This window comes from Bos indicus, chromosome 27 (assembly GCF_029378745.1).
Source record: "Bos indicus isolate NIAB-ARS_2022 breed Sahiwal x Tharparkar chromosome 27, NIAB-ARS_B.indTharparkar_mat_pri_1.0, whole genome shotgun sequence".
NCBI classification, from domain to species: domain Eukaryota; kingdom Metazoa; phylum Chordata; class Mammalia; order Artiodactyla; family Bovidae; genus Bos; species Bos indicus.
This window is the reverse complement of record NC_091786.1, coordinates 2,105,849-2,132,747: the sequence shown is the minus strand read 5'-3', so window position 1 is coordinate 2,132,747 and position 26,899 is coordinate 2,105,849. Positions and strand designations below refer to the sequence as shown.

The following is a 26,899-nucleotide window of genomic DNA, read 5'->3' as shown; positions in this document are numbered from 1 at the left end:
TTTCAGTATAAACACAGACTTTTTCTTTTTTTTTTTAATATCTGTATGAGTCATGTTTATGTTAAGGCAACTCTTCATTGGGTAAAACAATGCACAACTACACCTTCATCTCAAAAATTCTAATGCAAGTGGTTTATTGTTGTTTATAGTCACTCAGTTGTGTCCAACTCTTTGCAACCCAATGGGCTGCAACACACGAGGCTTCCCTGTCTTTCACCATCTCCCAGAGTTTGCTCAGGCTCAGGTCCATCTAGTCGGTGATGCCATCCAACCATCTCATTCCTCTGTCATCCCCTTCTCCTGCCTTCAATCTTTCCCAGCATCAGGGTCTTTTCCAGTGAATCAGTTCTTAGCATCAGGTGGCCAAAGTATTGGAGTTTCAGCTTCAGCATCAATCCTTCCAATGAATATTCAGAACTGATTTCCTTTAGGATTGACTAGTTTGATCTCTTTGCAGCCCAAGGGACTCTCAAGAGTCTTCTCCAGCACCACAGTTAAAAAGCATCATTTCTTTGGTGTTCAGCCTCCTTTATGGTTCAACTCTCACATCTGTACATGACTACCAGAAAGACCATTGCCATATATGGACATTTCTCAACAAACTGATGTCTCTAGTTTTTAATACACTATCTAGGTTTATCAAAGTTTTTCTTCCAAGGAGCAAGCATCTTTTAATTTCATGGCTGCAGTCACCATCTGCAGTGGTTTTGGAGCCCAAGAAAATAAAGTCTGTCAGTGTTTTCATTTTTTCACCATCTATTTGACATGAAGTGATGGGACCGGATGCTATGATCTTAGTTTTCTGAATGTTGAGGTTTTAGCTATCTTTTTCACTCTTCTCTTCCTGCCAATAAATAGATTAGCATTCTAGATATTCACCATGAGTGGTTACTATGTGAGAATTATGAGAAAAAGAAGCACAACATAGCTTTTTGAGTCTCAGGTTGAGGATGGAGAAAGAAGAGGCTCAAAGAGAGGGAAGCAGACAGCATTTCTTGAATTCCATTGGGAAAGTGGGTGAGGTCTCCCTAAGTCTGAGAGTCACTCTTAACAGGAGACCTGAAGGTGCCCTAGCTCACCTGTGCTCTGCCAGGACCTCAGCCTGACTGTCTGCATGGGGTTTTGGACAGACAGAATGATGTAAGCTCTATGGGAGAGAAGACAGACAGACAGACATAGAGAAGGTAACGTGAGTGCCTGGTCAGTCTTTATGGAGGAGGCAGTGCTCCTGTGGGGACTGAGCTAGGTCTGCTGAGATGACAGTGATGACCTACACCCGTGTTTTGAGTGGTAATTCTAAACACTTGTCTATGTTGCATCATATAGTGATACTAACAGTCCTCTGGAGAAGGTAGTGTTTTCTCCTCTTGCTAAATTCATACAAAGTAAATAACTGAAATATCCAAAGTTCACAATTTGCAACCAGATACATTTGATAGGTCACATCATGAAAACGTCTGGGGAAGCATTTTGTTGTGGTCATGGTGTCCTGTTGGAGGTCCCCTGCTACCACCAGTAAAGCCATGTGGTGACCGTTTGGTTTGGCACCAAAGCTCTGGGCATCCCAAAAGCACAGTGGCCGTGACCTCCCCAGGCCTGCCTGGGGGCCCAGTACATTGTGCTGTGGCCTGAGTGCAGGCCCTTCATCTCATGAGCCCGTAAAGAGACAGTTTAAATATCAAATAGATCTCATGATAAGCGGGGGTGATAAGGAGAAGACATATGAGAGTTCCCACACTTGTGAAATACGCCCAGAGATCAGACGTCCTAGGATGTTCCTGGCTACCCACAGCCAAGAAGAGAGCTCAGAACCACAGTCTGGACCCCCAGTTCTCTCCTCCGAGCCATCCTCCTCCCGCCCTGCATTTGCTGCATCATGTCCCGTCACCTCCACCCACTCCACCCAGTACACTCGTCTGCCGGCTCAGGCCCCACATACACCAAGTCACCACCGACAGTCTCCTTCCACACAGCCACCGGCTTCTCATTTAAGCACGTACAAATCACAACATGACACTTCACTGCTTAAATCCTCCCAGGAGTTCTCTTGGCAATTAGGATGAAATTCATTAATTTGATTATTTTGCACTCACTTCTGCAAAAGGCAGATCTTATGGAGAGGCCACCTAGGAACCTGAACCAGCTTGACCAAGCGGAGACATAGGTTCAATCCCTGGGTCAGGAAGACCCCCTGGAGAAAGAAATGGCACCCCACTCCAGTATTCTTGCCTGGAGAATCCCATGGACAGAGGAGCCTGGTGGGCTACAGTCCATGGGTCACAAAAAGCTGGACATGGCTTAGTGACTAAACCATCAGCACCACCTGGGAACCTGCCCCAGCTCAAGTTTGAGACTGATGCCCATTTAGGCATTAAGGGGCACACCATATGGATGATAGCTCATGTAAGACAGATCTCAGACTCCCGTATCTTCCAGGCTAGATGCCCAAAGCTTTACACAAATTGACCCTTTTAATTCTACTGAGGAAGGCAGTTTTGTTATCCCAGCATCTAGATATGAACCAGGATGAAGTGGTTACTTTGACCAAACCCACAGACAAAGTAGCCGAGTCGTGGTTCGGTTCCGGGAGACCCTATTCCTAAACTCTGTGTGGTTCTGCCTCTTGGAATTGATTTCTCTCATGATTTTTAAGTCTCATAAAAACCAAGAGCATAAACAGAAGGAAAAGGTGCTACTTTAATCTAACATATAATTCATTCTAAAAAGTATTAAATAGCTGATGGTAAGGAGGGAGTAAAGTTATGTTTGAATATTGTAGCAGAACCAAGTGATTTCAAAGACAATGTATATTCATGCCTAAAATTTTCTGTGAAAATCAGGAATGAGAGGTCTTTGGCAGTTCAAAGGCATATGTTACATCAATTAAGAGAGCTGCTTTGTGCTCACATAAAGCATTATGTTACGGCACATAGAGTGGTTTCATTTATGAATATATTTGATTTTTCTGTTTTAAATGCACATCTAGATGTGCAACTGCTTTAAAGTTGTAATGAAAAAATTAAATAACAAAACAGTTTCTTACATACACATGAGGTCCCCAGCCTAAGAAAGTTATTTGTTCAGTTAAATGATTGTTAAATGGGAAAAAGCCAATTTGCATTTTAAAGCCTTTTTTGACACTGACTGGCACTTGTTCAGTAGGACAGGAAGATAAATATAATATTTATAGTAAAATGGGAAATCAACCTTAAATTTGCTAAGTACAGTCTCAAACTTTCAAGTATTTTTCCCTTTGTTTATTAGACTTCATTAAAATTCCTTGGTGTTCAAAGGCTGGAAAATCTATTTAATTTTTTGAGGGAAAGGTTTATCTTTTTCACATTTTTTCAATTGAAGAAACTGAGCAGAGTAAGCATAAAACTTTTCCTCTTAGTCAGAAAGTTTGGTTACTATTAAATTCTGAGATGTGTATTTCCCCAAGGCCAGTTCCTATGTTGGTACGACACAGTTTGTATAAGTTTCTTTAGCATCTGAAAAATATGTAGATCAGTACTGGAACCTCAAGAGATAAGAAGCACTTCAGCTTTGATAAGTAGTAACTGTAAATGGTAAATAAACTGAGTTCATGTTGCCCTTGGGTTTACTAGAATGAAGATTATAATAAATAACTGCATTTCAGTTCACATGCATCCCCCAGTTGTACAAATCTCAGGGCAGACGTTTGAGGTTCATTCTTTCCATTTTAATTATTTACCGAAGCTGGATTTGGACCATTGATGGCATAAATGATGCTCATGCCGTGATGAACTAGGGAGAGTGGCTGGGATGAGTGTCCCAGGTCTGCTGGTCTGACAGTGATGAGCAAATGTGCTCCTCGCCCTCTGCTTTCAGGAGAAAAACAAAACCACTAAGATTACCTGCCAACAGTAAACAAAATCCCAATGTGCGGGGGACTTTTTCCTCTTTCAGTTAAAGTTATCAGAGAGACAAGTTTTTCATTAATAATATATTAAGGACCTGCTCCACCTTGGGCACCATGAGGACATTAAGTGATTAAATCCAAGGTATATACATTTAAGGAAAGAAGGAGTAAATTAAAGCCACACGAAACAGCTTTATATCATCTGCAAATAGCCCAATCGAGGAACAAAGATTGCACATAAATTATCTATTTGTGCATATGTATGTCTGCACTCACTTGTCTGTAAAGGATTTATACACATAGTCATACATAACACACATATGTGTATGCATGAGGTGCTGTGCTGTGCTTAGTTGCTCGGTTATGTCTGACTTTGTGACCCCATGGATTGTTTCAGGCTCTTCTGTTCATGGGGATTCTCTAGGCAAGAATACTGAAGTGGATTGCCATTCCCTTCTCAAGGGGATCTTCCCAACCCAGGGACTGAACATGGGTCTCCTGCATTGCAGGCAGATTCTTTACTGTCTGAGCCAATGTTGAGGTATTTATCCCTTTAGCCCCTCAAAACATGGCCTTATCATACTTGTGTTTCTTTATTAATTATTTCTGTTTTCATGTAGAGTTCCAATTATATCATCATTTAACAATTGGATGAGCGTCATTTAATCATAGATCGTATTGCTAAACTGAGCGTCAGACCAGCCGTTCACCTGCATTGTGGACTTTCTCTCTGTGCTGAGCACTTGCTGAGCGCTCACCCGCATTCCATCTTCAAGTCCCTGTAACAAAAAGTCACCATTGTTATTGCTGCCCTCAGAGGGTGCATGAGTGCCCACCCAGGGCTGCAGGGAATCCCAGCCAGAGTCAGGCCTGTGCTTGGCCCTTGGCTGCCAGCCACGTGGTGCTGGACTGCTGTGTCCTGTGTGTGCGGTGGCTGTAGAGGGTCCTTCTTGCCTGCACTGGGCCTTGACAAGAGATATCAGGTAAGATGTTAGCAAAGCTGTGGGAGGAAGGCCAGGCCACCCCTGATCTGACTGCAAATTCATCATGGCAAGCTACAAATGCATTTCTAAAATTATGTATTAAAGCTCTGTGGGGAGGAGTGGTGAAAGCTCCATATGCAAGCTGTGAGCCCTTAGCTCTCTCCCAAGACTGCGGTCAGCTGTGAAATGAAAGCCCAGATCAAAGGGGCATTTTTTTTTAAATTGGAGGACAGTTGCTTTACAGTGGTGTGTTGCTCTCTGCCAAACACCAACACCATTCAGTCATAATTATACTTCAACCCTCTCTCTCACCCCACCCCATGCCTCTAGGCTGTCACAGAGCACCGAGCTGGCCTCCCTGTGCTCTGTGGCAGCCTGCCGCCAGGGAACTACTTTAAGCACGGTGGTGTCCACGTGTCAGCGCTGCTCTCTCAATTCGCCCTTCCCTCTCCTTCCCCAGCTAGCTGTGTGCACCAGTCCATTCTCTGCGCCGCAACAGGCAAGACGGGCGGGTGGCCCAGGGGCGAGTGCCCCTTCCCAAGACCCAGTCTTATCCTCGGGGCTCTGAGACCTGTCCATGTGCCTAATGTGGGCTCAGGAAACGGAGGGAAAAGGCGGGGAGGGGGACACCCTTCCACTCCTGGACAAGGTGTTGGTGGATCGCAAGTACCTCATTAGCCCGCACGAAGTGGTGAGCGGCTTACTGACTATAGGGCCCGGTCCAGCTGCTCACCCTCTGGAGGCAGCATTCTGTGGGGCGGGCGTGGGCTCTTCCAAGCAGGGCAGGCCTCTGCCAATCTGCGGAAGCTGCTTACTGGAGACCACCAGTGGGTGACAAACCTCTCTGCTGCACATTGTGGGGAAAGACCATCTTAAGGCTGCATCTCACTGTTGTGCAAACGTTTCACGTTCTTTTAGGACTGTGATGCTTTGGGGGAAGTAAGCTGTTTAAAGGACTCAGATTCTGTCATTTCAGTTGTGTTTTCAGTCCTTTATTTTCAGGGCCATGTATGTTCTACTCTGTATAATGTTCCCATCTCTTTTATTTCATTTCCAAAGATTGAATATAGGTTCCTCTAGCTTTTTGCATTTTAGTTAGAATTGTGAACTACGAACAGCTCCCCGTGGCTCCCTGATAAATATGAGAAAGTGGGGTTTGCACAGAGGTTGAAGAATGGGAAATGCAGGGTTTGTGGTACCCAGGTCCTTTATGGCCCCTGAGCACCGGCTGTGTTTGTTATTCCTCTCCACATTAACACTGCTCAAGGGCAGGTGTAGCTTTGGTTCACGTCTGTAAGTTTATAAATATTTCTAGAATGAATGAATGAATGGACCATCCTCAGTGTGGTCTGATGCCACTTAATTTGCTCGCTCTCTTTCCCTCATTTGTTGTTCTTGTCAAACACCTGACCACTGCTCAGTGCAGGACGTGGTCTCCTCTCAGACAGGAGCTGCATGGGGCCCCCTCTTTCAGACCCCTCTGAAGACCATATATCATCAGTTCCAGTGAAGACTCAGTGACCTGAAGTGACTTGCAGTGAATTTAGTTTAGAAAACACTCCTAAGTCAGAAAGCCTGGGTCACCGTGAAACCCCTCTTACATGTTCTTTTTACAGACACTTGGATTAGAGGTACTACCTTCAGGGGCTTCCCTGGCTGTCCAGTAGTTAAGACAGTGCTCTCACTGCTGGGGCCCCAGGTTTGATCCTTAGTCCAGGAGCTAATCTCCCACAGGCTATATGTACATCACAGCCAAAAAAAAAAAAGAGAGAGAGAGATGGAAAAAAGAAAAGCATTCAATTTTCATCCTTTCCAAGGGTTGGTTTAAACTCATTTCATGTAATTATAAAATTAGCTATGATATGTAATTTTTTTAATGGATTTTTTTTATGGAACCTGGATTGAAGAATTGAAAACAAAAATCTAAACATTTGCCACTTAGGATCACTAAGTGGAAGAGGTTATTTCAATATTTTCTTGTTGAAATCAGATTTCATGGGTGGCATTTAGGCTGCAGAGTATTGGTTATTGGACACAGTTCTAGTTAGTGATGTAAATGTTCTCCTAACTTTTTTTTTTAAATTAAGTCCAACCACAGTAACAAAATGACAAAAAGCCCAGGGCAGGAAAAAAATGTGCGATCTCATGAAGGTTTTGGAAACTGCAAGAATGGGCAGAAATCTGGCAATCCCAGATCACTGAGAACTTGAGAGTCCTGAGAGTCCAGGCTCAGGCAGGAACCTCGGAGGAGAAAGGACCAGCTCGTCTGTGGTCTGTGCCTCTCAAGAGCCAGTAACTTGGGTGAGCCTCTGAGCAACGCCTGACAAGCTCACTTCAAAACTCTATCTATCCACCTGCTCTTATTCTAAATAACTCATAGCTAATCATGCAGTCATCTGACTAAGCTCTGAGGTTAAAGCGCTCATTTAAAAAGAATGATCGCCCTTAGGAATTCCAGGCTCTCAACCTAGCCTTTCTGGAAAGGCTTCCTTACAGGGCCATGTTGAAGTCAGATGGCATGAAATGCACTGACCTCAGAGTGGTACCCTGGGCATCCCCACTTCATGCCCCTGACTTACCGAAGCCAAAGCAGTGTGCTCCTCTGCTTTTGAGTCAAAAGAACCAAGGCTAGCTCAGCCTGTCCCCAGCCAGCAAGTACAGACTGTGAGTGGAACCTTGAAAACTCTACTGGGTTGTGAACACAAGTAGTTATATTGTTGTTGTTTTTGTTTAGTTGCTCAGTTGTGTCTGACTCTTTGCAACCCCATGGACTGTAGCCCGCCAGGCTCCTCTGTCCATGGAATTCTCCAGGCAAGAATACTGGAGTGGGTTGCCATTTCCTCCAGGGGATCTTCTCGACCCAGGGATCAAACCTACATCTCCTGCTTGGCAGGTGGATTCTTTACCACTGAGCCACCCCAGGAAGTCCCCACAGATAGTTATGAGTCTGATTAAATCATTTTACTCCAGTGGCATCAGATCATAATTTTATAAATCTAATTAAATGTTCTTGAACTGAACGTGGTAGCAGAAAGCACTCGCGCACATTGACTGTGATGGGGGAAGTCTGTTACAGAGAGAAGATGCCTGCACCCCTGCATCTCGATTAGAATTTCACAGAAGATTTATGAGCAGGACCTGTAATTCACGAGAGGGGAGGCCGGAGGGCTTTATTCATGGTGGCACCGCTGCCGCTGTCTGAATATCTGAAACAAAACAACTGTCAGCCTGCCTGGTTCGCCACTGGTGGGACGACTCTGTCATAAATCAGAACCACTCATGGTAAAATGAAAAGTCAGTCTCTCTTGAGCAAAATGTGAAATGTTTGGTGTTGTCTCTGCAACATTCACAAGATGGAAAAACTGCATCCTTTCTGCGCAGAAACTTTATTGTCTGTGCCTTCAGTGGGTATAATTTGAGAAGAGTACTTCTAAATAGTAATTTAGGTGTTTTAATACAAAACTGCATCAACCATGTCAACCCTTAATAGGAGTGACCATGTGACTCGAGAGTGGCTATCTATACATCTGCTCTTGAATTTTTTTGAAATAGAAGAAAATTATTCCATATAAGTTGTGTGCCTTTTTTTTTCCAAGGTGATAGAAGATAATCTGTATTTCTGTTTTTAAAAAAGGAAGGAATATGAGATAAACTGGCAGATGGAGCACTTTCTATCAATCCAGCTAAAGCTGCCTGTTATGGAAAATGTTTAATTTAACTAAATTTGACCTGGCAGTTGGCTCACTTACCATTGTCATAAGTGCTATTTGATAACATCGATGAAAACAAAACACTTTCTTTTACTACAGTTCCAGATGGACCAGCATTTTAAAGCATTCTTTAACAGTTGTCCTTACTTAGGTGATATTCACATGCTGATGTGCCCGCAGTCCTCGCTGCTGTAATTGGTGTCACTGGTTTTAGTCACTTACAGAGTAAGTACCCTTGTCAACTGGTGGGGGGGACGACAGGCCCAGAGGTGCGCAGGTAGGGGTCCTGCCTGGGCTGGGGCAGGACCTGCCCGAGCCTGCTCGGTCCTGCCCGAGCTCACTGGCTGGTCTGTAAAATACTGATGACAACAACCACACCACCGGTGTGCCCTGACCCCGTGTGCCTGTGAGGATCACTTAGTGTGAAATTACATATACCCTTAGACATGCAGTGTGAAAAAGGCGTCTATTTCTGGAAACACTGGGTGAGCACATCTGTGGAAGCAGCAGGACTCTCATGGCCTGTGACTTCAGGCAGCTGGGGGGCTGGCCGGTGCCTGGGGAAACCCCCATGGATGCTAGCCCAAGATGGTTCTGTTAGGAAGAACAAACTGCTTTCTCTGAGAATGTCAGCTCAGCCGCCCGCAAGCTGCTTTGCTGCCTTCTGACTGCACCTGGGCCCTGTCACTGTGGGTCTCAGGGAGATGCGCTTGGTCACTCGCTGGCCTCTGAGTGGCAGGGCCGCCCCAAGCACAGTGACAGCCCGCCTGGCAAAAGCCGTCTGCAGGTGCCCAGCCCCGCTCCCCCGCCCCTCTGCCGATGCCCATCTTCTTCCTGTTCCCATCTGCTCCTCGTGTCTCGGCCCTGGCTCCTGGCTCAGCTATACGGAGACTGTCAGTCCGCACATTCCTCAAGCTTTGCCTTATTCCATGATGTCTGATGTCATGAAAGGAAAATATCCCTATCAGGTAAAGTACTCAGTTCTCTATACATTACTCATGCAGCTCCCTCCTGTGATGTGTCCCCATATTCCTCCTGTAGCCTGTGTTTCTGTTCTCTTTCCCTTTTTTTAACCCCTCCAAGTATTGATGCTGTGGGAAGGAATTTTAAAACATAAGAACACAAAAGAAGACGTCTAGTTTTTCTAAACAATCTCCTGTTAAATTATTAGGCATTGATTTATGTAATCTTTTATATTTATGTCTTATATTTGTATAATCAACATTGATATTGTTCAGTTGCTCAGTCGTGTCTGACTCTCTGTGAACCCATGGACTCAAGTCTACCCTGTCCTTCACTATCTCCCAGAGTTTTCCCAAACTCATGCCCATTGAGTCAGTGATGCCATCCAACCATCTCATCCTCTGTCGTCCCCTTCTCCTCCTGCTCTCAATCTTTCCCAGCATCAGGGTCTTTTCCAGTGAGTGGACTCTTCACGTCAGATGACCAAAGTATTGGAGTTTCAGCTTCAGCATCAGTCCTTCAATGGTTATTCAGGGTTGATTTCCTTTAGATTGACTGGTTTGATCTCCTTGCTGTTCAAGGGACTCTCAAAGAGTCTTTCCAGTACCACAATTCAAAAGCATCAGTTCTTTGGCACTCAGCCTTCTTTATGGTCCAACTCTCACATCTATACATGACTAGTGAAAAAAACATAGCTTTGACTAGATGGACCTTTGTTGGCAAAGTGATATCTCTGCTTTTTAATACACTGTCTAGGTTTGTCATAGCTTTTCTTGCAAGGAGAAAGCATCTTTTAATTTTGTGGCTGCAATCACTGTCAGCAATGATTTTGGAGCCCCCCAAAATAAAGTCTGTCACTGTTTCCATTTTTTCCCCATCTATTTGCCATGAAGCAATGGGACTGGACGCCATGATCTTACATAATTTGTGTATGTGTATGTGTGTATATGTGTGTGTGTACACAGTTGTGTGATGTATGTATACATATATTTTTGTGTCACAAGGCAGCATGTTCTTTCATTGGCACTTAGTTCAACTGTTGCAAATTTTTGTCTGAAAAAATATTTTCTCAACTTTCAGTTTTTTCCAGAATATATTCTTTTTTTGAAAGAAAATGCTCTTTGTGATCATCAGGTCAATGCTGCTAAATCCTTTGACTCCTTGTTTAGTTTTTCTCTGGCCATCAGTAAAGTGTGTAAAACCTGGAAACTACAGAAAAGAGTGAAAAAGGACGAAAAAGGCACTGGCAGTCTCCCTGCCCACAGATGCCCCATCGACTCTCCTCACATCATCCTCTCATTTCCCTTTCACCACTGAGGTCTGAAGCCCGCGTCCTAGGAGACCCTGGGGCTCTGCTGTCGTGTGTGTGTGTGTGTGTGTGTGTGTGTTCTCCAAACCGGAAGCGTCCGTTTTCAGCCTCCCCTCAGATCCAGCTGTGGAGCAGACCCCCCCAGCACAAGGTGTGCCTCCTTCCAGTCCTCCTCATACGTCTCCACAAAGACAGACTGACTCACAGATGGCGCGTTTCCACAGCATACCTGATTCCTGGTTGTACTACACGGGCACAGGCTTTAAATGGGGTGGTGCTGGCCCAAGGAAAGAGACCAATGGCAGAGAACACAGACCCGGGGACGATGTTGGTTGGTCTTTTGACAAAGTGAACATGGCATCCTAATGAGGGAAGACACAGAGGTCTTTTCAATATGTGGCTCAATGGGACACTCAAATGGGAAAGTGAGTCTGAACCTGCCCCACAACGTAGACACAACCAAGGCAGGATGACAACAGGCTAAATGGAAAAGGTGGAACATAAATCTGTGAAAAGACAACTTCCCCTTTCCACCAGCCCACCAGCATGAGCCTGGAATCAGGTAAAGACTTTGCAAGCTCACACACACACACACAAAAATAATAACAAAGGAAAAAGTAGATATATGTTAAGTTTTAGTACTTTTATTCTTCAAAACCTATGTTTAAGAGCCTGATAAAGGCAAACTTAGAAAGGGTAAAGATATTTGAAGGATGCATATTAAGGATTGATTAAGGAGTTCCATTGAGAAGAAGGCAGAATGTCAAATAGATAGCACTTACCCCACACCAGGACATATAACTTTTCAAAATAAAAAGACCAGCTACCTGCATCAACAGAGATGCTGGGCCAGTGGGACTCTAATGCACTGCCAGTGAAGGTGGTGAGCTGACATAGTCTCCTTGGAAAAGCATTTGGTTGTGTGTCCTAAAGTTGAAAATATCTTAAGAGCCAGTAGGAGTTCCTCCCTAGAAAAATATCTACAGGCTGGCATAAGATTTTCATCTAAGGACATGCTCAAAGCTACACTTTGTAAAAGCCAAGAATGCGAGACGACCCCCGTGGCTACCATTAAGGAATGGATACATTGATCCATGGAGAATATATAGAAATGCAAACAAGCCCTACAGCTGTATGGCTTAACATGAGTTAGTTCCAAAAGCATAATACTGAAGTCAGAAGTAAGAGACCACATAGGCTTTTAATGAAGAAGCAGAAGGAGATTAATATTTCAATGAAATTGGGTCAAGTGCAGGCAGGTGGAGTTTCCCCACGATTCAGAGCTGACTGGTGGGTGGGGAAGGTGCCTGTGAGAAAATGCAGTGACCGAGGGTGGGGGCTGAGGCTGAGCTCATGAGAGCACTTTTCAGGCTTCTGATTTGGGGGCCTGGACTGCTCACGCTGCCGAGGGTGGGGGCTGAGGCTCAGCTCATGAGAGCACTTCTCAGGTTTCTGATTTGGGGGGCCTGGACTGCTCACGCTGCCGAGGGTGGGGGCTGAGGCTGAGCTCATGAGAGCACTTCTCAGGTTTCTGATTTGGGGGCCTGGATTGCTCACGCTGCCGAGGGTGGGGGCTGAGGCTGAGCTCATGAGAGCACTTCTCAGGTTTCTGATTTGGGGGCCTGGACTGCTCCTCAGCGTGCCTCCGGGAGAATGGGCAGGCATGCTGGGCATGCAGAAGTGTCTGGTCTGGTTCTCCTACAAGGCCCCCAGGTCCGGTGCAGAGCTATGGCTCCCTTGCTTCCAGGCCAAGTGCATCGTCTATGAAATCTTGGTTGGCAGGTCAGGGCAGGGGGATCCTTTCATGGGGATGTTTGCCTTGTTTTGTAAGCAAAGATCCACATGTAGGGAAGCTTACCAAGAAGGGGTCCAGTAACCACAGTTTGCAGGGACCAGTCTTCTGCTATCGTCTTGGTTAGCATAACTCAGATATCACCACCTGAAAAACGTAGTAGGCTTTAGACTCAGACATTTCTGTACACTCTCTTCCTTGAAGTGTCTTTGAAAATATCAAATAAAATCACATCTGCAGAAATTTCTGGAAAGCTCTACCCTTCCCCTCTCTTCCTTTAGTAAACAAAGGGCAAGATAGACTTTGGATAAATATTTATTCTTTTTTTCTTTTTTACTCTCAGTTTCTACTCATATGCTTTATTGCCTCAGTTTCTTTGTGGGTTTTTTATTATTGTTGTTGTTTGTTTATTTGTTGCTTTTTCTGCCACAACACTTTTTTTTGGCATGTTACTTTTCAGAGGGCACATACACTCACACAAACCCTCATATACAGACACACTCTGTGTCACCAGCACTTGATTTAAGTTGGACATTAATCTCAAAAAAAGAAAAAAGAAAACTATGGAAGGACATACTGTTTACAATAAAAGAGCTTAGAGCCTAGCAGAAAGACAGAGAGGCAAGCAAACAATTAAACCAGAATCAGATAATTACAAAGCAAAAGAGGTGATCATGTGGAATTTGGAAACCACTGCTGTGGATAATATTAGTGGAAGAAAGCTTCTGTTCCATTGTGTACGCCAACACTGAATCCTTCTTGGCAGAAATAGAGTTTATAAAAGATTGTTCAGTAATTAAAAACAATCAAGTTAATTCTAGAAGCACCGTCTTGGTGAAATGAAGTGAATTTTATTTGAAATGTGCTGTAGGATTGAAATCAAGTTATGGATTTGTAAAGTTAAAGACGTTAAAGTCTTTTCAGAAATGGCAGTCATGCCTGGAATTCTAAAGGTAATCTGGTTAGGAAAAAAAATTATTTGTATCACTAGGTAGAACACATGAATATGCATGTAAATTTTAGATAATTGTTTTGTCTTAAAAAATACCTACGAGAACTAGATCTAAGGATTACTTTTTTCTAAAGTAATTGTTTTGGCTGTGCTGGGTCTTTGTTCCTATGCCTGGGCCTTTCCAGCTGTGGCGAGTGTGTGGGCTTCTCACTGTGGTGGCTTCCGTTGCAGAGCACAGGCTCTCAGGCATGCAGGCTGCAGTGGCTGTGGCCCTGGGCTCTAGAGCACAGGCTTCGATAGTTGTGGCCCCGGGCTTAGTTGCTCCGTGGCACGTGGGACCTTCCCGGACCAGGGATCCGGCAGGCAGATTCTCACCCACTGCACCTACCGGGGAAGCCCAGAGGATTACTTTCAAAGTAGAAAATCCCTTTCATATTGTAACCCTTGCTGATATTATTATTGTAATAATACCAAAAAGGCCTATTTTTTCTGTCTATTTGCACATAGTAATAGTAAAGTTATTAAAAAAAGATTAAATGGGATATTGGTAACATTTTGGATATGTCTGATTTAATTGTAATGAACTTGTATAGAATTTATAAGTAAAAGATATTTATTAATAGCATTCTGGGGGAAAAAAAAACTGTGGTATCTCTAGATGCTTCTTACAGGCTCAATAAATTAATCAATCAGGTCAGCTTTGTCTGTGATGGTTACTAGCTGATGTAACTTCATATTTAGGGAAGTAGAGTTCTAGTTTCTTATGTTGTAAAATTAATTTTAAATATTATTGTACTCTTCAGAAAATGTACATACTTACACGTACCAAATTTTACATATATTGTCAGCATATCCATAAATCCCTTGACTCCACTCCAGTAACACTGTGCGAGGACTACTGCTATTACCACTGTTATTACAGGTGTCTCTACTGCTTTTTTTAAGTCGCTATTGTAATTCTAGTTTGTTTCCTAAAGGCATGAATAGATTCTCTCCTTTAAAACTCGTTAAACACTTTTCTTCACAGTATTAATGCATGTGCCTTGGATTTTGTTTGCTAATAAATCCAGTAATATGCAGAGCATATTACATGGGGAAGCAGGGAATGAGGGCATCTGACTTTCTGAATTTGCTGGAAGCTGGTTTTTCAACTAGTCAGCTACTCTTTCAAGTTTCTCAGAGGTTGGGGACAAATTAGAAGTTAGAGGTTCTGTCCGTGCCTCCATTTACCTGATGATCACTTTCATAGAACCGCAAGACTGTGCAAGAGATTTATCCCTTCTCGTGTCATCTCATGCAGGATTTCCCAGTGCACTTACCATGAGGCTGTGGACTGCAATGGACATCCAAAATCACTTCTGTGTGGCTCTGTGGGTGGTAGGGAAAGCCTGGCATGCCAGGTGAGGGCATCTTTCCATATACCATGGCCCTCACCATGGAGAGCAGGCCTGGTCTGACACTTAAGAACAAAGTGACAACATGAAGTGTATTTCTTTCCAGCGGTCACCTGCCCAGGCATCGAAGCCCAGCTCTCGGAACACGTCACCTGGAGGCTGGTGTCAGGGTCCCTGAATGAGTACGGAGCGCAGGTGGTGCTGAGCTGCAGCCCGGGCTACTACCTGGAGGGCCGGCGGCTGCTGCAGTGCCACGCCAACGGCACGTGGAGTGCGGGGGAGGAGAGGCCGAGGTGCAGAGGTGAGTGACAGGTGTGTCCCCGCCCCCAGGCCCTCCCGCATCCCTGATGGCAACGGCATCTGCCTTTCAATGGTCTGTCATCTGTCATCCTCTGCATTAGTGGTGTAACCAAAGGGCATTTCTTTTCATTACAATGAGGAATGTATATTTTTATCCAACATACCTAACTATATGACTGCTGCCTTAAGTGTTAATGTTAGCTTTTCTTTGTGAACAATCATATTTTACAAACATTGAAATATTATTATAGAATACTCAGATACTTTAAATCAGCTCAAAAACAAATCCAGGCCTATGTTTATAAAGATCAGTCTTATGCCATGTACTGACTATTCAAACCTTCTAATTAGGATCTTGGGAGCTCATGCATTTATGCTAAGGATGTTGTGTTCTCAAATAATAACTGTCTTGAAAAGGGAGATTATGATTCTCATAGGTACAAGATAAGCAGTTAAGCTTCTGAATGGGTTCGTAATAAATATGAATAAATAGAAAAATAAAACAATATTAGTATTGTTCAGAGCTCTATTTGATTCAAACATATTTAATATACAATCTGTAGTAGGATTGTTCACAGGAAATTATCATGCACAAAACAAGCAGTTAGAGCAGTGTCAAATTTATAAAATACCCAGCTTAGCAAGAATAAAGCAGAATAAAAATGGGGAAAGGACAAAAGAAACAACAGTTCACTGTCTGTGATCCTCACTCTGATTCAGTCTATGAATCTGAATGGGGCAAATGGTGATGACACGCCCACCGATGCTCTTCACCAGGATCACGGAGGCGGATCAGGAAGGGTCCAGACCTCCGGGAGCTCAGAGTGAGAGTGGACAGCACCCCCACCCGAAGCTTATTTATTCATGGGTCCCTCACCATTTCCCAGGGTGTCATGGTCTGACTGGTTGCCCAGTCACTGAAGGTGCTGAAGTTCTCCACATTAGACACCTGAATTAGTGAGCACCCTCCTTCCCGCAACCTCCATCAGGAATCTCAGGCTGTGATTCTGAGACTCAGGCATTAAGCTCAGAAGGCGAGTGAAGGAGGAGTAGGGGCCTCTACCTTCTGCTCTTTCAGACTTTCCCAGCCAACATCCTCTGTCAGTTTCACACAGGACAGAGGGACTTGCACACAGGCGCTGGCTCACCTCTCGTGGGTGAGGAGTTCTCATAGAGCTCCTGCAGATAACCAGTCTCATCAGTTTCCCATCCTCCCTGTTTGTCCTGTGACCCCAAGGTGGGGGTTGTGCTGGACAGGGGGCTGCCTTCTGCACTCCAGCCGTATATACTTAGGGCTCAGATTGCCATTCTGGGATGCTGTACACTTACAGGGAGAGCCTTCCATTTATTTATTTTTTATTTATTTTTAATTTAATTTTTTGACCCTTCTGCATGACATGTGGATCCTAGTTCCTTGACCAGGGATTTAACCCAGACCCCCTGCAGTAGAAGCACAGAGTCTTAATCACGGGACCGCCAGGGAGGTCCCTAGCCTCCTATTAATATTTAAAAGAGTGTTTACAAAAATACTGATTCTTTTGCTCTTTTTCTCTTTTTAATTTTTTAAATTATGGAAGTATAATAACATTTACAGGAGACTTGGAAAATACATAACAAGGTTACGTATGCTGCTAAGTCACTTCAGTCGTGTCCGACTCTGTGCGACCCCATAGACGGCAGCCCACCAGGCTCCCCCGTCCCTGGGATTCTCCAGGCAAGAACACTGAAGTGGGTTGCCATTTCCTTCTCCAATGGATGAAAGTGAAAAGTGAAAGTGAAGTCGCTCAGTCGTGTCTGACCCTCAGCGACCCCATGGACTGCAGCCTACCAGGCTCCTCCATCCATGGGATTTTCCAGGCAGGAGTACTGGAGTGGGGTGCCATTGCCTTCTCCTATATATTACAGTTACTTTTAAGTAGATAAATTAAGGTTTTTAGTTGGAGTTTCAATATTAAACTCTTAAAAATTAATAGAATGAATATACAGAAAAGTAGAAGAATATAGTAGACCTGAAAAGCACTATGAACCAATTCAACATAATTAAGATTGATACAATTTTCACACAACAGTAGGATACAAATTCTATTCAGGTTCCCATAGGCTGTAAACTAGGAGACACTGAAACATAAGGGACATAAAACAACATGCAAAAATTTCACGGTCTAAAGGTATTGAAATCATTATAGGGTCTGTTCTCTTATCACTGTGGAATTGTGTTAGAAATGAATACCAAAAGATATTTGAAAATAGCTGTCGCATTTTCAAGTACAATGTGACATTTACTAAGAGAGATCTTCAACTTAGCCATGAAAAGCCTCAATAAAGTTAGACTAAAAAAAGCACAGAAGGTGATTGCAGAGGAGAAAGCATTTAAATGAGAAATTAATATCAAAATGAGAAATTAATATCAACATTACCTTTTTAAGTCCCATGTATTTGCAAATTAAATATCCACTTTTTAAAATTAATTTTTTATTAAAGGATAATTGCTTTACAGAATTTTGTTGTTTTCTGTCAGACCTCAACATGAATCAGCCATAGGTATGCATATATCCCCTCCTTTTTGAACCTCCCTCCCGTCTCCCTCCCCATTCCACCCCTCTAGGTTGATACAGAGCCCCTGTTTGAGTTTCCCGAGACATACAGCAAATTCCCATTGGCTATTTTACATATGGCAATGTAAGTTTCCATGTTACTCTCTCCATACATCTCACCCTCTCCTCCCTTCTTCCCATGTCCATAAATCTATTCTCTATGTCTGTTTCTCCACTGCTGCCCTGTAAGTAAATTCTTAAGTGCCATTTTTCTAGATTCCGTATAATGGATAAATGTCCACTTTTAAATGATGAAGGTACCTAAGAAGCCATAACAAGGAAAATTAGAAAATATTTGTAATAGAATAAAAATTGAAAGAGAATTTACCAGAATTTGTTGCATGCAGCTGAAGCTGCTCAGTGCAATCAAATGCAATGTGGAGTCTTGAATAAGATATGAAAACAAATAACGGACACTAGAGAAAGTTTTGTGAAATTGGAACAAAATCTGTCCTTCAATTAATAATACTGTATCACATGTTCATTTCTTTCTTTTCTTTCCTTTTTTTAAATAACATTGTATTTCTTTATAGTCTCAGAATTGGATTAGAAGTTTTAAGCCTTGTTTAATTTTTTTTTAATCACTAAGATAATAAATTTCTAAAATTTTAGTAGTAATGCTAGATGCCAAAATACAGGAAACTATATCAAAGTTTTGAATGAATATAGATTAGAAATCAAGCATTCTATTCATACTAAGTCAACCAAGTGGAATTAAATGTCATTTTTTTTTAGCTAGGCAATAATTCTTAAATTTTCTAAAATATATCTATTATACATACTATATATATATGTATGTATATATGTATACAAAAGCTTTTCTACTACACTTGATAAAGTTTTAAGAAAGAACAACAACAAAAGAGATGGAGAAATTAAAGAATGTAAACTAAATGAAATGGTAGCAGTGAATATTAAATAGAAAAAGTGAAACAAACTAGATAAAAGTAAAAGATCCTCATATAGTCCAGTTGTTTTTAAAGCTGACTGCTCTTTAGAAACACATCTAGGGCTCCAGGAAAAAAAGCAATACCTGGGCATTTGTATTTTTCAGAAAATTCCCAGATAATTCTGATATACATCTGGATTTTAAAAATTGATTACAGATTTTTCTATTCAATGGTGGTTCTAATGATACAGAATTCTACTGACCAATCATAAGACAATGGTATTCAGTCAGTAATATTCACATACTCACAACAGTAAAAGATGAAAAACACACTGATTCTTAAACTGAACCACTGGCAGCCCAGTTCCACTCTCATTTGTGAAAAGAAGACAGAACTGGGCTTTGGCCATCCATGAATTGTATCTCTACCTCCCTCTTGCTGATTTCTCAGAAGTCTGTTTTCCCGACTCTCGACTGAGGTACTTTAATCTGCTGGGTCTCATGCTGAGTCTGGTCTGTGGACAGCCACCACCAGGCCCCAGGCCTGAAGCCGTCTCCAGGCATCGGGGCCACAGACATTCTCTGCAGATGGCTGGGCGTTCGCTGACTCCCCGCGTTGTGCACGAGTTGTTCTGTCTCACTTTGTCATTTGTCTCCTTTGAACGTCCTTGAGGTTGTGCGGCCTTTTCTAAAATCACTGGCTTCCACAGAATTCTTTGCTTGCCTTTTGGTTTGTGTCTTTGTTAGTATCTGTTGTTCGGTTGGTCACCCTGTGGCCAGGGGGTGTGCCTTTTACCCTTGAACCTCTGACATCTCTGAAATCAGCCGTGTTTCCTCATAAAGACAGGGTGTTTTATGCTCTTCCTGAGTTTTCCTCACCCAAACATGGACTCTGCTCTTCTCCAAGGAGCCCTGCTACCTACTGCTGGAGATGGTACAAGAGACCAAGCTCTGTGCCCGAGGGTGTGCACCATGTGAGGGTCACTGACTTTATCCTTGAAAGCGTGATGGGAGAGAAGAGCAGGGACATCAAGCTTCCCCTTGGAAATTTGACAAAGGATTCCATTTGTTTTTAGGGTAGAGGAGTTCTCTCTTTCTGTTAGGGGGCTTCTGTGTTGCTGCTGCCCACCTCATTAATGTGGCGGGTTTTCTGCCACCCAGATCTCCACATCTGAGACCCCATTATCCAGCTGCTGGAAAGCTAATGCTTTGTCCCAGTAGTTCTTGTTTATAGTCTAGTGAAGCTTAGTAGAGGACAAGCCTAAAATAATTTCGTCACCAGGATATTTTTAACAGAGGCTAAAAAAATAGAACAGATGTGAAAACCACCCTCCTTCGTGCTGGTCCACCGTTAACAGTGCATCAGGACCTCCAAGAGGAGGTGTGCTCAGACCTCCCTTCTTACTAACGCTGAGGTTTCAAAACACGGTCCAGCTATCCTGAGTGGCTACAAGGGGATCTTTAAATATCATTGCCCAGAGGATGGTATGGGGAGGGAGGTGGGAGGGGGATTCAGGATGGGGAACACGTGTACACCTGTGGTGGATGCATGTTGATGTATGGCAAAACCAATACAATATTGCAAAGTAAAAAAAAATAAAAAATAAATTAAATAAATAAATAATTAATTAAAAATTTTTTTAAAAAATCATTGCTCAAGGTGAAGTTCGTGCCATGTTTGAGAAAAGGCATAATGAGAAGTTTATAATTAATTGTAAAACATCTAAATCTGACTCAAACCCATGGACATGTAGAAGAGCGAACGCATTAGCAGTATTATTGAATGCATAAGATATGACCCTGTAAGAGTGTAGCAATCCCAGAAACTAAGAAGTCCTCAGAGCTCTCTCAACAACAATAATGTTCTCATCAGGAAATACTCCAGAGCTGACTTTTCCAGATTTCTGATGAGCAGTGCCCCCAGAGCACACATTTCCAGACTGTGTCTGCGTGTCTGTTTGAAACAGAACCAGGGTTTTGGGTCTTGGAATAAAATCAGCGTAATTCAAAAGATTGGTCTAAACAGTAAAATGGTCTTCACTTGAATTTTCAGTAAAAGTTTTCAGATTTTGGAACCAGTTCCCCAAATAGGCCCCAAGATGTCCTTCACTCTTAGCACGGGCCCAGCCCCGGCCAGGCGCAGGGCCTTAGTGGCCCCCACCCGCTGTCCTCTCGCCGAGCTCAGTGCACAGCCCTACCTGGCTGGGGCTGGCGTTAACCTTCAGAGCTGAACCAGCAGGGCTCAGAGACCGAGAGAGCTTGGTGGTGTCACCGAGCTCGGAACTGGCAAAGCTGAGCGGGCCCCGGGTGGCCTGCAGCCAGCATGTGCCTTCTTGCTCTTTTCCTTTACAACCTCTTATCAGTTTACTGTTAACGAGGACTCAGTCATTTCTAGCTACTTGGCAGCTTTGCCCCAAGCCCTTTGCACATAAAAACTCACTTAGTGCAGCAGGAAATTGTTATCACTCCTCTTAGAAGAGCTTTTCAGACACTTTCATTCTCACCTGTTAAATCATATTTAAGCCTCTAATGAGCAGTTCACCTTGATGACTTTATGATTCCCTCTTCCCCTGAGATTCTGCTAATGTGTGTGTGTGTGTGCTCAAACATCGGTGGATTTTGCGAGTGCAGGGAGTCAGGTATTATAACAAGTATCGGTAATGAGAGTGACCATTGCATTCATCTCCCCACCTGGAGTAATCGTGTGGCTGTAAGTGGTCAGTAATCAATAATTATGCTGGAACATATGTGTAAACTGGGTGCCTACATCTATAATCACTTAAGGTCTAGTTTTTATATTTTTTTAATTTTCAGAAAGTCTGTACATGTTCCATATAGTCAGCGTTTTTATGAAGCTCATGGTCCCAACAAATAGTACATGAAAGAAAAAGTGAACTCAGTGCTTCTGCTGTAGTGGGCGTCCTGGGTTTAATCCCACACAGCTTGTGCCAGTTGATGACTTTGGGGAAGACCAGCCACACGCCTCAGTTCCTGTTATGCCATGTGGATGCCAGTAACTGGGTTGTGATTCTTGTAATTGATGTAAGCAAAAAAGGGCACAGAAAGCCAACTTGTTGGACTGCCTGGCTTGTAGGCTAAAGTATTTGTATACTGTGTATTTAAAGAAAAGTGTAGCTACTTGTGAGAATGAAAAAAAAAAATAGCAATGGGTGAAGGAAGGGACTTATTCTATTTTGGATTCCACTCCAAAGTTTCAAGTTTTCATTCCAAGGATACAAGAGAAGGGAAATTAAACGTCCCAGGTGATGGGTCATCTCACCGTGAGATGACACTCCTGCCCCCCGGCTTCTCAATGAAAATGAAGACTTGAGATTTTGTTGTTTTTTAACACGGAGAGTAGTCTATGTCAGACCTGCAACAATGTTCGCTCTGTTTTCCTTTTCCTTCTAGTGATCTCGTGCGGAAGCCTGTCCTTTCCCCCAAATGGAAATAAGATTGGAACGCTGACAGTCTACGGTGCCACAGCCATATTCACGTGTAACTCGGGCTACACGCTCGTGGGGTCCCACGTCAGAGAATGCTTAGCCAATGGGCTCTGGAGCGGCCCCGAGACTCGCTGTCTGGGTGAGTTAATCCGTGCAAGGGCACTGCTTTGCCTCAAACAGACCTCAAAGATGGAGAACAGCAAGACAGAACCTGGTACTTCTCTCCATGAAAGCTCTGACCGAGAGTAACTAAATCCCACCTGGCTTTTAATGCTGCTCTTTAGAGTATCACTTCCTCTTTAAATATCTAAAGGGATTTTTAAAAATCTGAGTGATAAATGCAGGTCACATGTCGCCTTAAATGACACAAAAATTATTTTATAGAGTGCTGAAGGTAGCACTGCCCTCGAATGCCCTCATAGTTTTAGAATGCACGCACACACACACACACACACACACACACACACATTAAAAAAAAATAGAATGCACAAAAAATAAATTTTAAAATTGTCATATATTTTATCTTCTTAAAAATTTTTAAATTACATTAATAAGTTAATGTGCCATTAATGTCCATCAATGTAAGGGCAATGAATTGTTTAAAATAGGGCTTCCCTGGTGGTTCAGACAGTAAAGAATCTGCCTGCAATGCAGGGTACCTTGGTTGGATCTCTGGATCAGGAAGACCCCCTGGAAAAGGGAAGGGCTGCCCACTCCAGTATTCTCTCCTGGATAATTCCATGGACAGAGGAGCCTGGCAGGCTACAGTCCATGGGGTTGCAAAGAATCAAACAAAACTGTGTGACTTTCACTTTTCCTCTGTTATCTTTTTTAAAAAGTTTTAAATTACATTAATAAGTTAATGTGCCATTAATGTCTGTCAGTGTAAGGACAATGAATTATGTAAAATAGAAAGTGTGCATAGTATTAATAATGTGGTCTTCTTTTCCCCAAGGATTAACATTTTCTACATGATCATTTTTTTTTTAAGTTGGGTTGAGGGGCTTCCCTGGCGATCCAGTGGTTAAGACTTCACGTTTAAGTGCAGGAGTGCTGGTACAATCCCTGGTCAGACAGCTAAGAGCTCACATGCCTCGTGGCCAGAAAAACAAAATATAAAACAGAAGTAATATTTAATAAATTCAATAAAGACTTTCAAAATGGTCCACATTAAAAAAAATCTTTAAAAAATTGGGTTGAAAGTTTTTCCTTTGAAAAATTAAGTGTATGAAAATTGCTGTAAGCAATTTAAAGGGCAGAGATTTTCATGCTTCTTCTAGGTCTGCAAGTGATTAGTAAAATATGTTAATTGCCTTTGCATGTGTGCATGCTAAGTCGGTTCAGTCCTGTCCAACTCTTTGCAACCCCATGGACTGTAGCCCACCAGGCTCCTCTGTCCATGGAATTGTCCAGGCAAGAATACTGGAATGGGTTGCCATGCTCTCCTCCAGTGGATCTTTCTGACCCAGGGATCAAACCTACATCTCCTGTGGCCCCTGCATTGCAGGCAGAATCTTTGCCACTGAGCCACCAGGGAAGCCCCTTTTATAACTGTCTCTGTGATCTTTATAGCTTTGTAACCACTCCAATGCAGTGGAAATGGGAAGTTTAGGCTTCTGAACCTTTGCGGGTGAGGCTGACTTCAAGAACTCAGCCAGGACCAGTGAATTTAAATAGCAATAATCTGTTCTTTCCACTGGAGGGAATTTGAAGAAACACTCAGGAATTTGAAGGAAGTGGATGAAAGTAAAGCAGCAGACCAAGAAACAGTAACTGATGTGAGAAGGAGGTTCTCATGCTTCTCCATGAAGTGACTTTCTTTAGATTAGTGCAGGAGTTGGATCTGTGCTGTTCTAATACGAGGCCTGTGTGTAAGTTCCCTGTTAAGTGCAGTCACTGTAGTTCTCAGCCATCTAGGACATCTCCCTGGGATTTATGTAGGAGGCAGTGCTGCTTTTGAGACGTCCTGTGCTTTCCTGCTGCTGTTATGAGATTGGCTGTTAAGTGGTGCTTCCCTAAGGCTGCTGTGGTTGGGGTAGGTTTTCTCAGTCAGCTGCAGTGAAGCGTGTCTGCAAAGGAAGGAATAAGGTGATCTAAGAAATTCCATCTCTGCTCTTAACTGTGAGATGGAAAGTGAACTCGATGTTCATTTGCTTAGTGGGTCACTGCTCACAAAAGCTTTACTGGTCCTTCCAGTGACCTGGGATGCTAAGGCAGCAGTGGCCGCAGAGAATTTCAGTGGCAACTTCAGTTTTTGTAACTGTTGAGTCGTGGAGCAAGCGTGAGTCTTGTTGATTGCAAGCAAAACTTCACCTGGTTCGTGGCATTCTTTGATGGAAGGTTAGGGCTTTGAAGTAGAAAGGATGAGATGCGCAGTTGGCTGGATGGAGGTACTCAAAGGCACGGCCTCGGTGGGATGCAGTATGACTGAGATACTTCTGAAAGAGGGAGTTAAGCCGAAAGACAGAGGAAGAAAAATGTGTAGATCATAATGTATAAAATGATAGTGTTGTAGAACCTGGATGCAGGATATGAAGAACAATGCAATTGGAGGAGGCCAAAAACACACACCTAGAAAAGGATGAGAAATGATGAATAGCCATGTGTGATTCTAAACCAGTGAGTAAAGAATGGGTAAGAAGTCTAAAGATTTTGAAAGTTGTAAACGTAGTCTCAGTGAGACTTTATAGGTTGGAATTCACAATACACAGAATATGACAATGGAGGATAGCTCTTTTCCTGAAAAAAATGGCTTGCCAATGGGTACATAATATCATGTAACCTGGCAAGAATGTATGTCCACAGGACCCAGAAGACTGTGTGAGAGACAGTGGAGAGCTTGGGGAGAAGGATAAGCAGGTGGAGAACAGAGTACTGTCAGTGCTGGAGATGCTCAGACAGGGAAAGACCATAACGAGGCTAGCTGAAAGACTGAAAAGAAATATCTGATGGCAGATTCAGGAACCCTTCAAATCAATTATTGGCCAGATAGATTTTTTTTAAGACATAAGAAGGGCTTCTCAGGTGGCGCTTGTGGTAAAGAACCCTTCTGCCAATGCAGGAGACATAAAAGATATGAGTTCAATCCCTGAGTCAGGAAGATCCCCTGGAGGAGGGCATGGCAACCCACTCCAGTATTCTTGCCTAGAGAATCCCACGGATAGAGGAGCCTGGGGTATAATCCATAGAGTCAGAAACCATCAAACACAACTGAAGCAGCTTAGTATGTACACATGCAGACATAAGAAAATAATGGAATTAGTATGATATTTTACTCAAAACGAAAAGTAATATAACTTAAAATGTACATGATGAGGAGAAAATTATGAACTTGTAGCGCACACAGAAGGACCAGGTGTTTTGGGAAACAGAAGGCTCATGGTGCTAAGAGATTATTAGTATTATTTCCTTCAGTCCATATCTGGGGTGAAGACTTCAGTTCTGTGAGGTAGTTCAAGTGAGCTGCTGAGTGCTTGAAATGCATTTGTGGTGAAGGTTCTGGTAACCATGACATGTGAGAAATGTTTAGGAAACTTGTGATCTTCAGTTTGGCTGGGGGAAAAGTTAGGAGGTAATTAATAGCTATTTTCAAATATTTAAAACGGTGGGAAAAAATTTAAAAACTGAAATTAATTAAACACATCTGCTGAGGGCAAGGACCAGGATTGCTAATGACGTTAGTGATACATAATTCCATTCGTTGGCTTGAAATACCAGATGTGCTTACAGAAGAATAGTTTTCAGATTCAATATAGGAAATATTTCCCCTTATTTATTCTTCAACAAGTGGGATCTGTCCAAGAATGTGATGAAGACTTCCTGAAGAAGTGGTTGGCCACCTGGCAGCTGTTTGTGGGGGGCTCCATTGGACTCTGTGCTGTTTTGATTCTATACCCAGCATGCTTTCTCCATCATAATGCAAAACACTTTGGCAAGAGCATTTTTTCAAGTTGTGAGTGAAGTATCTTGTTTATTTTTAGAGTTACTAGAACAAAAGAATTCCTTTGCTTGAGATTCTGTTTCACGTGGAGCAGGCATCCTGTTTCTAGCTGGGGTACAATGGTTATTTCTAATGATTTCCAGCAGGGAAGAACATGCCAGATTCCTTATGATCGTGGCAGCAGAAATGGCCAAGCACATGCATGGACACTGTCACAGTGGGAGTCTCGTGAGTGTTAACAGTAGGAGAGCTGGATTTAAGAAGGTGAAGGATGATTTTCTTCGTTCGACATCTGAGAACTGAACCTGTGCTGTATTTGAGGTCCCTTGCCAGAATTCTAAGCTAGAATTTTTGAGGAAAGATAGAATAAGGAAAACTTGGCAACCCTGTGTGCAACCATGATTAGAGCTAAAATTTAGGCAAAGTGCTACCTGTGAGCATCAGAGTCCATTTTTCTAAAGGGTTTGCCCTCGCTTCATCAGTGCGGCATCTCTGCCACAAGCAGGGTCTTCCCAGGCCGGGAATTGCCCAGGATGTGTTCTCATTCACCGTCTGCTGTGCAGCACTCCGCGTCTCCCTGGACTGCAGAATTAAGTACCAAGAAGGCTGACCCCATATCTACGCATCAGGTACCTTATAATCCATCAGGGAAGCGTTACAGTCCCCATGCTCCCTTAATTATCTTCTTCTGTTTATCTTCCCTGTGGCAGCTTGCACTGAACTCAACAGAGAACATGCCGACTC

At 43.1% G+C, this 26,899-nt stretch overlaps 1 protein-coding gene across 1 annotated transcript in view; it reads left to right on the top strand.

Annotated features, from left to right (window-relative positions):
- CSMD1 (CUB and Sushi multiple domains 1) overlaps positions 1 to 26,899 on the top strand; it is a 2,070,704-nt gene that overhangs the window by 1,974,642 nt on the left and 69,163 nt on the right. The window contains exons 51-52 of the mRNA XM_070781602.1: positions 15,093 to 15,287; positions 22,181 to 22,354. Of these exons, the coding sequence (XP_070637703.1) occupies positions 15,093 to 15,287; positions 22,181 to 22,354 (369 nt within the window). The remainder of the gene's footprint in view (positions 1 to 15,092; positions 15,288 to 22,180; positions 22,355 to 26,899) is intronic.